At 41.3% G+C, this 13187-nt stretch overlaps 1 protein-coding gene across 1 annotated transcript; it reads left to right on the top strand.

Annotated features, from left to right (window-relative positions):
* The first annotated feature begins 7957 nt into the window (after positions 1-7957).
* Positions 7958-9163, top strand: LOC119349905 (myb-related protein P-like). The gene is made up of 3 exons (XM_037618005.1): positions 7958-8090; positions 8255-8384; positions 9043-9163. The coding sequence occupies exons 1-3, from the start codon at positions 7958-7960 to the stop codon at positions 9161-9163; spliced, it is 384 nt and encodes a 127-aa protein (XP_037473902.1).
* Positions 9164-13187: the final 4024 nt, after the last annotated feature.

The following is a 13187-nucleotide window of genomic DNA, read 5'->3' as shown; positions in this document are numbered from 1 at the left end:
CTTGTGAGAGAGGTTTTTAGTCAACAGGTCTGAACCTTTCAGATTCGTGTGTGCTTTACAAAACTCTATGTCATCTTGTAGATGCAACTACCACGCGCCATTTGGAACTATTCCAAGTAACTGCTCTACTATACGAATCCGGTTTACTACTCAGAGTCATCCCGATTAGTGTCAAAGTTTGTATCGACGTAACCCTTTACGACAAACTCTTTTACCACCTCCATAATCGAGAAAAATTCCTTAGTCCACTAGTTACTAAGGATAACTTTGACCACTGTCATGTGATGCATTCCTGGATCACTCTTGTACCCCTTGACTGACTCATGGCAAGGCACACTTCAGGTGCCGTACACAGCACAACATACTGTAGAGCCTACATCTAAAAGCATAAGGGAAGATCTTCATCCTTTCTCTCTCTTCTGTCGTGGTCAGGTCTTGAGTCTTACTCAACACTCACACCTTATAACACATCCAAGAACTCCTTCTTTGCTGATCTATTTTGAACTCCTTCTAAATCTTGTCACGGTATGTATTCATTGGAAAGTACTATTAAGCGTTTTGATCTATCCTTATAGATCTTAATGCTAAATGTTCACGTAGCTTAATCTAGGTTTTCCATTAAAACACACTTTTCAAACAACCCTATATGCTTTCTGGAAATTCTACATCATTTCTGATCAACAATATGTCGACAACATATACTCATCAGAAATTCTATAATGCTCCCACTCACTTCTTTGGAAATACAAGTTTCTCATAAACTTTGTATAAAGCCAAATTTTTTGATCATTTCATCAAAGCGTATATTCCAACTCCGATATGCTTACCCCAGTCCTTAGAAGGATTGATGTAATTTTGCATACTTGTTAGCATCTTTTAGTTTGACAAAACCTTCTGGTTGTATCACATACAACCTTTTCTCAAGAAAATCATCGAGGAAACAATGATTTGACATCCCTATCTGCAAGATTTCATAAATAATGCAGTAACTGCTAATATAATTCCAATAGACTCTTAGCATCGCTACGAGTGAGAAAGTCTCATCGTATTCAACTCCTTGAACTTGTCAGAAAACATCTTAGCGACAAGTCGAGCTTTCTTAATGGTGACACTCACCATCATTGTCCGTCTTCCTTTTAAAATCCATCTGTACCCAACAGCCTTACGACCATCAAGTAGTTCTTTCAAAGTCTACACTTTGTTTTCATACATGGACCCTCTCTCGGATCTTATGGCCTTGAGCCATTTGTCGGAATCCGGGCCCACAATCGCTTCTCCGTAGCTCGTAAGTTTATTTTTGTCTAGCAACATGACCTCCAAGACGAGATTACTGTACCATTCTGGAGTAGTACGTGTCCTTGTCGACCTACGAGGTTTGGTAGTGACTTGATCCAAAGTTTCATGATCACTATCATCAGCTTCCACTTCAATTAGTGTAGGTGCCATAGGAACAACTTCCCGCGCCCTGCTATACACTGGTTGAAGTGATGGTTCAATAACCTCATCAAGTCTCCACCATCCTCCCACTCAATTCCTTCGAGAGAAACTTTTCCTCGAGAAAGGACCCGTTTCTAAAAAAATCACTTTTGCTTCCAGATCTGAGATAGGAGGTATACCAAACTGTTTTGGGTGTCCTATGAAGATGCATTTATCCGCTTTGGGTTTGAGCTTATCAGATTGAAACTTTTTCACATAAGCGTCGCAGCCCCAAACTTTTAAGAAACGACAGCTTAGGTTTCTCTAAACCATAATTCATACAGTGTCATCTCAACGGAATTACGTGGTGCCCTATTTAAAGTGGATGCAGTTGTCTCTAATGCCTAACCCATAAACGATAGTGGTAATTTGATAAGAGACATCATCACACTATGGTGTTCCATATCCATTAGGGTGCAGCTACGATGTTCGGACACACCATCACACTATGGTGTTCCAGGCAGCATTGGTTGTGAAACAATTTCCATAATATCTTAACTGTGTACCAAACTCGTGACTCAGATATTCATCTCTGTGATCATATCATAGACATTTTATCCTTTTGTCACAGCGATCTTCAACTTCACTCTGAAATTACTTGAACCTTTCAATAATTTAGACTTGTGTTTCATCAATTAAATATATTTAGTATCTACTCAAATCATCTGTGAAGTAAGAACATAATGATATCCATTGCGTGCCTCAGCACTCATTGGACTGCACATATCAAAATGTATTACTTTCAACAAGTTGCTTCCTTGAACATTTGAAAATTGTTGAACGAGTATTTGGAAAATGTTGAACAATTATTTGAAAGGTGTTGAACACATATTTGAAAAAAAGTACAAGTATTTGAAAAAAGGTTGATCATATATATATAAATGCTTAACAAGCATTTAAAAAAAATGTTGAACATGTATTTGCAAAAAATGTTGACAAGTATTTATAAAAATGTCGATCATGTACATATAAATGTTGAACAAGTATTTGATAAGTGTTGAGCAATTATTTAAAAAATTTGAACCAGCATTTGAAAAATGTTGAACACATATTTTAAAAAATGTTGTACAAAAATTTATAAAAGTATTGATCATGTATATAAAAATGTCGAACAAGTATTTGAAAAAATATTGACATGTATTTGAAAAAATGTTGAACAAGCATTTGAAGGGAAAACTGAAAGGAAACAAAAACCGGAGAGAAAAAAAACAAAAGAAAGCAAAAAATGGAAAAGTAAAACGAAAAAAAAGTGGAGAAGAAAAAAGAAAAAACTAAAAGAGAAAACTGATATTCATGGACATCTAATTTCCCCATATGCAAAATGGGTCGAATAGTGGGTCTAAGCCTCTAACAATAGGACCAACATGTGCAAGACTAAATTGTAAAAAACCTAAATATTAGAATGGTTCCTGCAACTCTGCACAATAATATGCTATTAGCGAAAGGACCATGCATGAGCAAACCTCGATGGTAAACCTCGGTGCCTCCCATTGTTTTCCTGCAACACATATAGTGAAGATCTTGATCAGGTTAACAAAGAATTGGCATACTATTAGTAAAATATGTTAATGAGAAATAAACATATTGCAGATCCAACAGATTAAGTCGAGACGCATGGAAAAGCCAGTTAACCTAACCAATCATGATAAACAACTTGGAAATAGAGCACTTATATATGTTTCTCGTGTATTGAGTACAACCAAATTCAATTTATTTCTCATATGCGTAACAATAGAAAATTGTACCCACAACAAATGAACATCAAATTGCAGAACTTCACCAAACGGTTCGCTGGACAACAGAACAAATGAACCAAAATAGTTTGCCGAGCACGACATTGCAAAATAGAACATATACTAGAAGATAAGATAGTTAATGAAACCAATAATGCTCGAGAAATGCTAGGAAATATAGCAATTGTTGGACTAAACTGTTAACTGAACATTACTTTTTAGAATATGAGATTGCATATTAACATTACAGAGGACAAATCACTAGAAGGCAGGGACGATGGCCTCGAGAAAACACCGAGAACTGTATTTTAAAGTAGACAACCGTCTGGCGGCATCGACGGTGGTCTCGAAGACGAGGTGCTCCTCCAAGATCTGGTGGTCGGCACGCATGGCAACCATCGCGACCTCATCCGCGCGCGGGGCCACAATTTGCTTCTTAGCTGCCAGATGCGGTTGAGCTCTGCTTGGTGTTGCTGATGTGTTGGTTTTTCCCTCCAAGTGTAAAGGGTGATGTAGTACAACGACGACAAGAATTCCCTCAGTTATGAAACCAAGGTATCGAACCAGTAGGAAGATCCACAAGACTATGTAAGCAGCACCTGCACACAAACAACAAATCCTCACAACCCAACACATGTAGGGGTTGTCAATCCCTCGTGGGTAAAATAATACGGTAAATAGATAGATTGATAGATGCAAATAAATTAACGACAAGAAAAATAAAACGTAGCAAGGTATTTTGGGTTTTTTTTAATATATACCTGAAAATAAAAGAGCAAATAAATTGGAAACATGAATAGCAAAATAGATCTTGAAAGTAAATTATGAGAGATAGACCTGGGGGCGTAGGTTTCACTAGTGGCTTCTCTCGAGAAAATAGCATACAGTGGGTATATAAATTACTGTTGGGCAATTGATAGAAGAGCAAATAATTATGAAAATATCCAAGAAAATGATCATGTATATAGACATCACATCCAAGATTAGTAGATTGTCTCCTTCCTGCATCTACTACTATTACTCCACACATCGACCGCTATCCAGAATGCATCTAGTGTATTAAGTTAATGAAAAACGAAGTAATGCTTTAAAAACGATGACATGATGTAGATAAGATCTATTCATGTAGGAATAGACCCATCGTTTTATCCTTAATAGAAATGATACATGTGTATCGTGTCTCCTTCTGTCACTGAGATTGAGCACCGCAAGGTCGAACCCATCATAAAGCACCTCTTCCCATTGCAAGATAGATCAATAAAGTTGGCCAAACATAACCAAAATATCAGAGAAGAAATACGAGGCTATAATAATCAAGTATGGATATAATTTCATAGATCTGATCATAAACTCATAGTTCATCGGATCCCAGCAAACACATCATAAAAAGAGTTACATCACATAGATCTCCGAAAGACCATTGTATTGAAGATCAAAATGAGAGAGAAAGCCATCTAGCTACTGCCTACGGACCCGTGGGTCTGATATGAACTACTCACGCATCATCGGAGGAGCACCAATGAGGATGTTGAAACCCTCCATGATCGTGTTCCTCTCCGGCAGTGTGCCGGAACGGGATCTAAATTTGATCTCGTGGCTTCTGGAACTTGCGGCGGCTGAAACAAATTTTCGTCGACTCCCCTAGGGTTTCTAGAATATTTGGGTATTTATGGAGTCAAGAGGTGGTGGAGGGGAGTCCGGAGGCTCCCACTAATCACCAGGGTGCGCCAGGGGCCCAGGGCGCACCCTGATGCCTAGTGGGCCACCTGGGCCTCCTCTGGTGAGCTTTCTTGGTTCCCAAGCTTTCTTCTGGTGCAAACAAAGTCTCCAAAATGTTTCGTGGCATTTGGACTCCATTTAATATTGATTTTCTGTGAAGAAAAAAACAAGCAAAAAACAACAACTGGCACTGTGCACTATGTCAATAGGTTAGTCCCAAAAAATGATATAAAGTTGCTATAAAATGATTGTAAGACATCCAAAAATGATAATATAACATCATGGAATAATAAAAATTAATATATACTTTGGAGACGTATAAAGCTCCTCGCTATACTGCGTGCAAAATGTTTGTGGGTGGCGCTTAATTGGAGAACGGGGGCAGTGATTTGGGCAGAAGGTGTCGCGCCGTCGGTCGAGGCATGTGCGACGGAGAAGGAGGAGGATGATGGGGGTGGGGTCTGTATTACCTGACCATATCGACGAGGCCATGCGGCAAGAGGAAGGGCCGCCGGCAAGGAGGACGTGCTGCATGAAGAAGGATCACTTGGGAGGAGGAGGCGCTGCAAGAAGAAGGGTCGCGGGCGAGGAGGCAACGCTGCCAGTAAGCAGCAGTGATGGTTTTGAACTTGGAAAGCAAAGAGGAACAGTGGAAATGTGGCTTTTGGTCGGGGAGGGGGGACTAGATATTTCTGCGGTGGCAGAAAATTGTGATTCAAGCGCGGGCGGTGGACTATAGACGAGAAAGCTTCCTGCGTAAGCGAGAAAAGAGAGTGCGCCAAGATATTTTATATAGCATCCCACACGATTCTTGCTAGTAAACTATTCGTGTTGTGCTTGATTTTTTCATTCCGATTTGAAAGACAAAATGGTGTTACGAAGGGAGAGGACAGTGTTTGAATTGCTTGAGCATTATTACACAGTGAACATGCAACTATATGAGTGTCGTGTTAAATTTTGTAATTATTTCGGGCTCATTTGGCCTTTTTATACATTAATTGAGCTTATAGGCATTTAATATGCATAATTAAAATTTGAACTACATGCACATGCTCTAGTGCACCAAAGTTTCCTGAAAAATCACATGTGTGTCTTTTGGTGAATTTGTAGGTCCCATCCAAGAAATGAGAATGAAATTCAAACATCTGGCGTCGTGGCTCGGCCGGAAACATTGAGAAGCTTGGTCTTTAAATTCCTCTAATCCAAAACTCGCGTGAATATCCTAAAACTTGGCATGGTGTCATGACAAGGCACCAACATGTTGTGGTAGAAAATTTGGCCGAATTGGGACAAGTTTTGGTATAAGCTTCTTGTAAACCGGAGCTTCTTTTGAGAAGGCTCGTGGTTTCGAGAGGGAACGTGTCACCTTTTGTACGAAACAACATACGCTGTCCTACCCCTTTTATTTTTTTATTGTGGCAAGATAGAACTATATGAGTGTCGTGTTAAAATTTGAAATTATTCCGGGTTCATTTTGTTTTTTTACACATTAATTAGTTTCGCGGCATTTAATGTGCATCATTTAAATTTGAACTACAAGCCCATCCTCTAGTGCACCAATGTTGGTTCAAAAATCACATGCGTGTCTTTGGGTGAATTTATAGGTCCCATGCAAGAAATGAGAGTGAAATTCAAACATCTGGGCGTCGTGGCTCGGCGGGAAACATTAAGAAGCTTGGTTTTAATTTTTTTGTAAATTCAAAACTCGTCTGAAAATCATGAAAATTAGCATGGTGTCATGAATGGCACCAACATGCTACGGTAAATAATTTGGCCTAATTGGGACAAAGTTTTGGTTTAAACTTCTTGCAAATCGGAGCTTCTCTCGAGAAGCCTCGTGGTTCATAGAGGGAACATGTCACCTTTGTGTGCGAAACGACATATGATGCCTCCTCCCTCTCTTAATTTTTTTACAGAGGCAACATAGAACTATATGAGTGTCGTGTTAAAATTTGGAACTATTCCGGGTTCATTTGCCTTTTTATAAATTAATTGAGTTTCGGGGCATTTAATATGCATAATTCAAATTTGAACTACAAGCACATGCTCTAGTGCACCAAGATTGGTTTCAAAATACATGTGTGTCTTTGGGTGGATTTATAGGTCCCATGCAAAAAATAAGAATGAAATTCAAACATCTCAGCATCGTGGCTCGGGATTAGATCATAAGTGGGTTTACGGGATTAGCCGGGGCCCTGTTTAGATCCCTAGGTGCACAGGTTGATGACTAATGCTATTAACTCTTGAACAAAAAAAAACAGTGATTTATTACTCGATCCATGCTTCTCAAACTTTTGTTCTGATTACTCATCTTCGTACAAACTTGTTAAACAATCGTACCGGGTGTACTAAACTTGTTAAACCTCGCTTTCATCATTTCAACTCGCTTGCGTACTGCCTAGATGGAAAATGATGCACGCAAGTTGCAGAATCAGACTTACAGTCCTTTAAATAGTACATTCAACAGTTGATTAATCTAGTGAAAGCGAGCTAGGGAACATTGACTAGCACTTCCTTCGTTCCAAATTACTCGTCGCTGAAAATGGATATATCTAAAACTAAAATACATCTAGATACATCTAAAACTGAAATACATCTAGATACATCTATACATGCGATAAGTAATTCGGAACGGAGGAAGTATCAAATAACAACATACAAAAGCAACCGGTGTGTATAGGCCACCGAAGATTTGTGGACAACGTGGTCGCTCGCGAGGCCACGCAGGTAACAGTGGCGAGCCTTTGCGCCACGGCGCCTCCACTGCCAGCCAGCCACAACACCGCCACGGCGCCACTCCCCGGACGTCATCTGGTGGTGCTATGTGATGGCGCTTTGTCTTACGCCAGCGAGAGATTGAGAGTGATCACTCGTAGGTAGCTAGGGCTCTCAGGACCAACATATAACGTCACCTGTTAATTGGCCCAGCAACTAGTGTTAACCTGGGCTTGGATCAAGCTATAATGAATCTGTAACCCGTCCCTTGATCTCACACACCTTTCAATTGAACAGATCTATCGATCGAGAGGATGGGGAAGGCGCCTTGCTGCGAGAAGGTGGGGCTGAAGCGAGGAAAGTGGACGGCGAAGGAGGATGACACTCTCGCAAAATACATAGCTGGGCACGGCGAGGGTTCATGGAGGTCTCTGCCCAAAAATGCGGGTAAATATGGCGTAAGCTGTTTTGCTTGTTCACAGTAGCTACTTAATTAGTTGAATATTCAAGATCAGACAGACTACTTAACTAGCTATACCTTCATGACTAACATGAGGGAGTGCTACAAATATGTTAATATGTTCCAGCTTCCCATTGTATTAATACTGCAGGGCTACTAAGGTGTGGCAAGAGCTGCAGGCTACGGTGGGTCAACTACCTGAGGGACGGGGTGAGGAGGGGCAACTTCTCTAAGGAGGAAGACGATCTCATCGTCAAGCTCCATGCTACATTAGGCAACAGGTACGGGCCTTGGATTACTCCACCATTAATATATATATGACCCACGCGACGCTATGCTCGCAAGAAGATGTGTTGGCCTACTATTTTCGATTTTTTGTTCAAAAGGACCCCCTGGCCAACAGAATTGCCAAAAAAGACCACATGTCAAAAACATTGTCAAAAAGGACCCCCTCGCTAGTGGCGGCAGGCGCGGCAGGCGACACGTGGCGCCTGCCGCCACGCCAGGAGGCGGCGGGCCCTGCCGCCACCGCAGGAGGCGGCCGCGCGGGATATAACCGTTTGTGCACAGTGCGTCGAGCCGGGACGGAACGGCCAGGCCTGGTGGGCCATGCCGCCACCCAGCGAGGCGGCCTCTGTTGCCGCTGTCGGGCGCGGGCCGACAACCTGTGATGCTCGCGGGCCCCGCTTGTGGGCCAGGCCGCCACTACAGCAGGCGGCGACCCTGTTGCTGCACGCGCGACAATGACGCAAACGGCGCTGATTCCGGTGGGCGCAGATTTTCACAGGCGCTGCTTTTCCCCAGTTCCTTGTTTTGCTTTCTGCCACAAGTTTCGATGATCCAGAATCGGATTCCCGCCTAAACTTTGTAGTACTAATTGCTACGTAGACGATACTGATTAAAGCAGTGCGTGATTCTCGCTTTCGTCTATTTCTCCAGCCGAAGCGACAGCACTCAGGCATGCTGTTTTCAATGCGTGTTTTCCTGCCGCACACTCGAGAGCGCTGTTGGTGCTGCGTGTGATGAGACACCGCGATGCTGGAATCCGATGCCACGGTAGGTGAGTTCTGGCTAGTTCTGTCGACAATACAGTGGTCCTCTTCTTTTTAAACGCACATCCGCGGCTCCGTGTGCATACACTCTCTCTCCCGCATATCTTTGGTTGCCTTCTCTACCTCTTTGCTCTCTCTAAGCGCATACACAGACAGAAAGGAAAACTTGGTAGCCACTTTTACTCGTGATTTTGGTCGATTTGGAGTTGGATTTCGAAGATGATGAAGTTGAAGAAAAGATAGATTAAGGTAAGATCTATCCATTTTTGTTGGTTTCGTTCACATGCATGATGTTTTTGTTCTGTTTGATTAGTTCCTAAGTGTGTATTCTCTGTTGTTTTAGGCATAATTTTAGCACTTGAAGGAGTCATTTGGAGTCATTTAGAGCTTGAGGAGTAGGATTTGCATTGCGAAAGTGAACTACGAAGTTGAAGATCAAGGTATGAGCTTTGCAATACGTGTAATTTTTTGTGCATGCACGATGGTAATTAGTTAGTCTTTTAGCCCGTCATTAGCTATGCGATGTTAGTGCGTAGAGGTTAGAAATAATTTCAGACGACAAATACAACATTTATAATATTTTTCTAGAAGAGTAGATTGAACATGTTATATCTATGTTAGGTGCATTCATTAGTATTGACATGCGAGAAATCTTAATACGGTAATTAGGAAAAAAAAACTTGTACAGTAATTGTTCATTGCATGTGGTATGTTATTTCATGTGGTATGTTTATTAATAAGTCTATAGTTAGGAAGCGTAGGTCTACTTTGATATGTCGCAATAATCTAAATTTTATATGTTAAGATTATGTGCTAATGTACTTGATGATGTATGTAATTAGATAAAATAAATCATCTTAGTAGCAAACAAGAAGGAGATGACGTGATTGAAGAAATTGTGTTTCTATCTTCGCTGTCCCTTTTGAGGTGATGACCACATACATGCAAGTGCTATTTTCATACTTTTGATAGCAGAAAGAAAAATCCGTGTGTAATATTGATGTTCATGTGATAATAGATTGACTCAGTTCATATAGTACTGACGACGGAAATTTATTCGAACTATTTGGACTCTTAATTGCATTCGCAAGCACATCCATATTGAAGCTAAGGTATACAATGACACCGTAATTTTGTTAATATTTTTTATATTGATATATTATTGTGAATAATGTGCATGCCGCTGCAAATATTATTATTTGTAAATAAATGATTGCTATCGTATGCTATGAAAAAATTATATAAAGCCGGAAGAAATTAAATGTTTTACTCATATGACATTAAAATGTTATTATTGTACTGTTATGTTTAGTGGCTGTTGTAAGAAAATTAATTTTTACTAATAGTCATTTTTACTCTTGTAGACGAGTTTGAGAAAAAAATAGATCTTTAAATACACTTTAACCAAACCCTTAAAGTCTACGCAAATGATTCTAGAAACAAACCGAATATTTGTAACAAAAATACGGTTATTATTTTAGTCGTATGATATGTAAATGTTGTCATCATTACTAAATGTTCAGTTACTAACTATTTGAAATGTAAAAAATGTATGGTGGTTAGGTACTATGGAAAATTTAGTAGTGTACTATGGGAACCTCTTACGCGACGGTCCTTTCGGGGTGGATGTGTCCTTGTGCGAGTCGACTACAATTGTAGTGAGAGACATGGTCAACGTGGGTTACGCAGCAGTTAGAAGGTGCATCCGAGTGGTGTTTGGCCCAGGGATGCAGGGAAAAAAAATGACAATGGAGGCCTTCGTCGTTGACGGAGGAAATGATGGGACAGTTGCCCGTTGGGGTTTGCGGCCTGTCACAGGTGATCGGTCGTGGGGGTCGTACATGAGGTTTGCAAGCAATCCCAATAACTCAATGTATGGTCAGCCGATGGTGTATGTGGAGTTCATTTCAGTCACTAATGTTGCCGGATGTAGTAGCAGGGGTGGTGAGGTCGAGTTGGCCATCACATCAGCCCCTAGCATCAGTTGGCCATCATTTCAGTCTCTTTGTATTTTTTAAGTTAATTTTGATTTGCATTTGTATTTCTGTCTTCCTCGTAATTTATATTTATATGTTTGTGTGCAGGTTATGGGTGAAGTGCCAGTGCTTTTGCAGGGGCCCCATGATGCCGGCCACCATTGCCACCTATTTTTGAAACCAAATACTAAGCATGATTATCGGCCTTTCAGACTTCGAACCATAAAGAAAACATGGCCAATACACAATCATTTCCTTGCTCACCTTGACGCTTATGGACTACAAGGTTTTGCTATGCTCACATCATGCGACAACCAAGTACGTTCGGACCCATCCCTTTTGACATCCCTCGTTGACCGGTGGAGACCTGAAACCCACACCTTTCACTTTTGTTTTGGGGAGCTTGCACCTACACTGAAAGATGTTTCTATGATCACTGCTCTACCAATTAGAGGTGAGCCGGTAGCCTCTCCACGAGTGTCTTCATCTTGGGCATTAGATATAGCAGCCCGTCTTGGGATGGAAATGCCAGAATCACAATGTTCTGGTAACCCTCGGGGCATCCCACTCGTCTGGCTTCATGATAACTTTCTTAATTTATCTAGCTTCGCCAATGAGGAGACGAGAAAAAGACATTTGTTTGCGTATTTGCTGTGGCTCCTCGGAAATCTATTTCCAAATTCACATGGGGACGTTGTTGTCCCTGGTCTCATCTACATTGCAGAGAATATGGTAGATGAACCTTTACCCGAGCAGCCAAAATACAGCTTCGGTTCTGCCATGCTATCTCATACATACAGAGGCTTGTGTGATGCCACGCAAAAAACCTCTTTCACAGAAAAAGCTCCATTACTTTGTGTCGCCTATGAGTTTCTACAGTTATGATCCTGGGAATACCTCCCTGTAGGACGACCTCGTATAGTACAACCCATATACCCATACGACTTTGGCGAGGGTGCTAGCGCAACTATGGCCACCAGGTGGACAAAGGCACGGAAACGTTGGTCTCCAGATATTGCGAAAAATTGTTACCCTATGTACCACCAGCAGTTTGAGATACTTGATGAGGCAGAAGTCACATGGAACCCGTGGACTCAGGACCAGCTAAAAATGGTCTTTGATGCTCGACACTTCACACCAGACATGTTGACCGATAGTGCATTCTGGCTGACTCGCTGCAACTTATTGTTCCTGTGGTGTGTTGAACCTTACAACCCAGAGCGTGTAATGAGACAGTTCGGTCTCTATCAAGAAATTCTACCACCTTTTCCCAGACGTATCGACGAGGAAACACATAAGTAAGATGTGACATCCCTAAATAGTTAATGTCATTTTTAATTTACTAAACTCACACTTTGTTACATAATTTGCAGGCTAAAAAATATGGGCAGGGGTTGGAGTTTATACGATTGGAGGGAAGAGAACAGTGAATGGGTACACAAGTGGGAAAATGAAGCGCTAGCAGATATAGTGCGTTAACTTAGGTATATTTTATGTACATTATTTTTTTACGATGATCATACGATGCGTGAAGATGCTTTGCTTTCATCACAACGGTTTATGTAATTATTTAATTTCGCAGACCGTACGATGGAAGTACAGATCAAGCGTACAAGCAGTGGTACTGCATGAACACACGTGCTAGCCTGGCCAGTCAGGCAGCTACTATACCAACACATCTCACACAAGAGGAGCAGGCGCGGAGACATGTTGAGTTGCATGCAGCTTACTATCGTGACCACCTGGTAATCACTTGTAACTCTTTTAGGTCCATCATTTCATAATCATTTGAACTAAATAACATCCAAATATTGTTCAGCTTGAAAATGTCAACGAAGTAGGGCAGATGGCTACGGATAGCATGCCGGCCCAGGGCCCATATCGCAAGACATTCTAGAAACTTTTGCAACAATTCATGGCAAAGAAGTTCAGATGCGGTAGAGGCGACGACATTGCCACTGGAGCATACATGCCGGTAGCAAGGTCAGCCAGACCGAGTGCGGCACCGTCGTCCAGACCGAGCGAGGCGCGTATGAGCCATGAGCAATGGGGGGAG

Source organism: Triticum dicoccoides, chromosome 1B (genome assembly GCF_002162155.2).
Source record: "Triticum dicoccoides isolate Atlit2015 ecotype Zavitan chromosome 1B, WEW_v2.0, whole genome shotgun sequence".
NCBI classification, from domain to species: Eukaryota; Viridiplantae; Streptophyta; class Magnoliopsida; order Poales; family Poaceae; genus Triticum; species Triticum dicoccoides.
The sequence above is the reverse complement of the archived record's forward strand: the minus strand, read 5'-3'. Positions and strand labels throughout refer to the sequence as shown.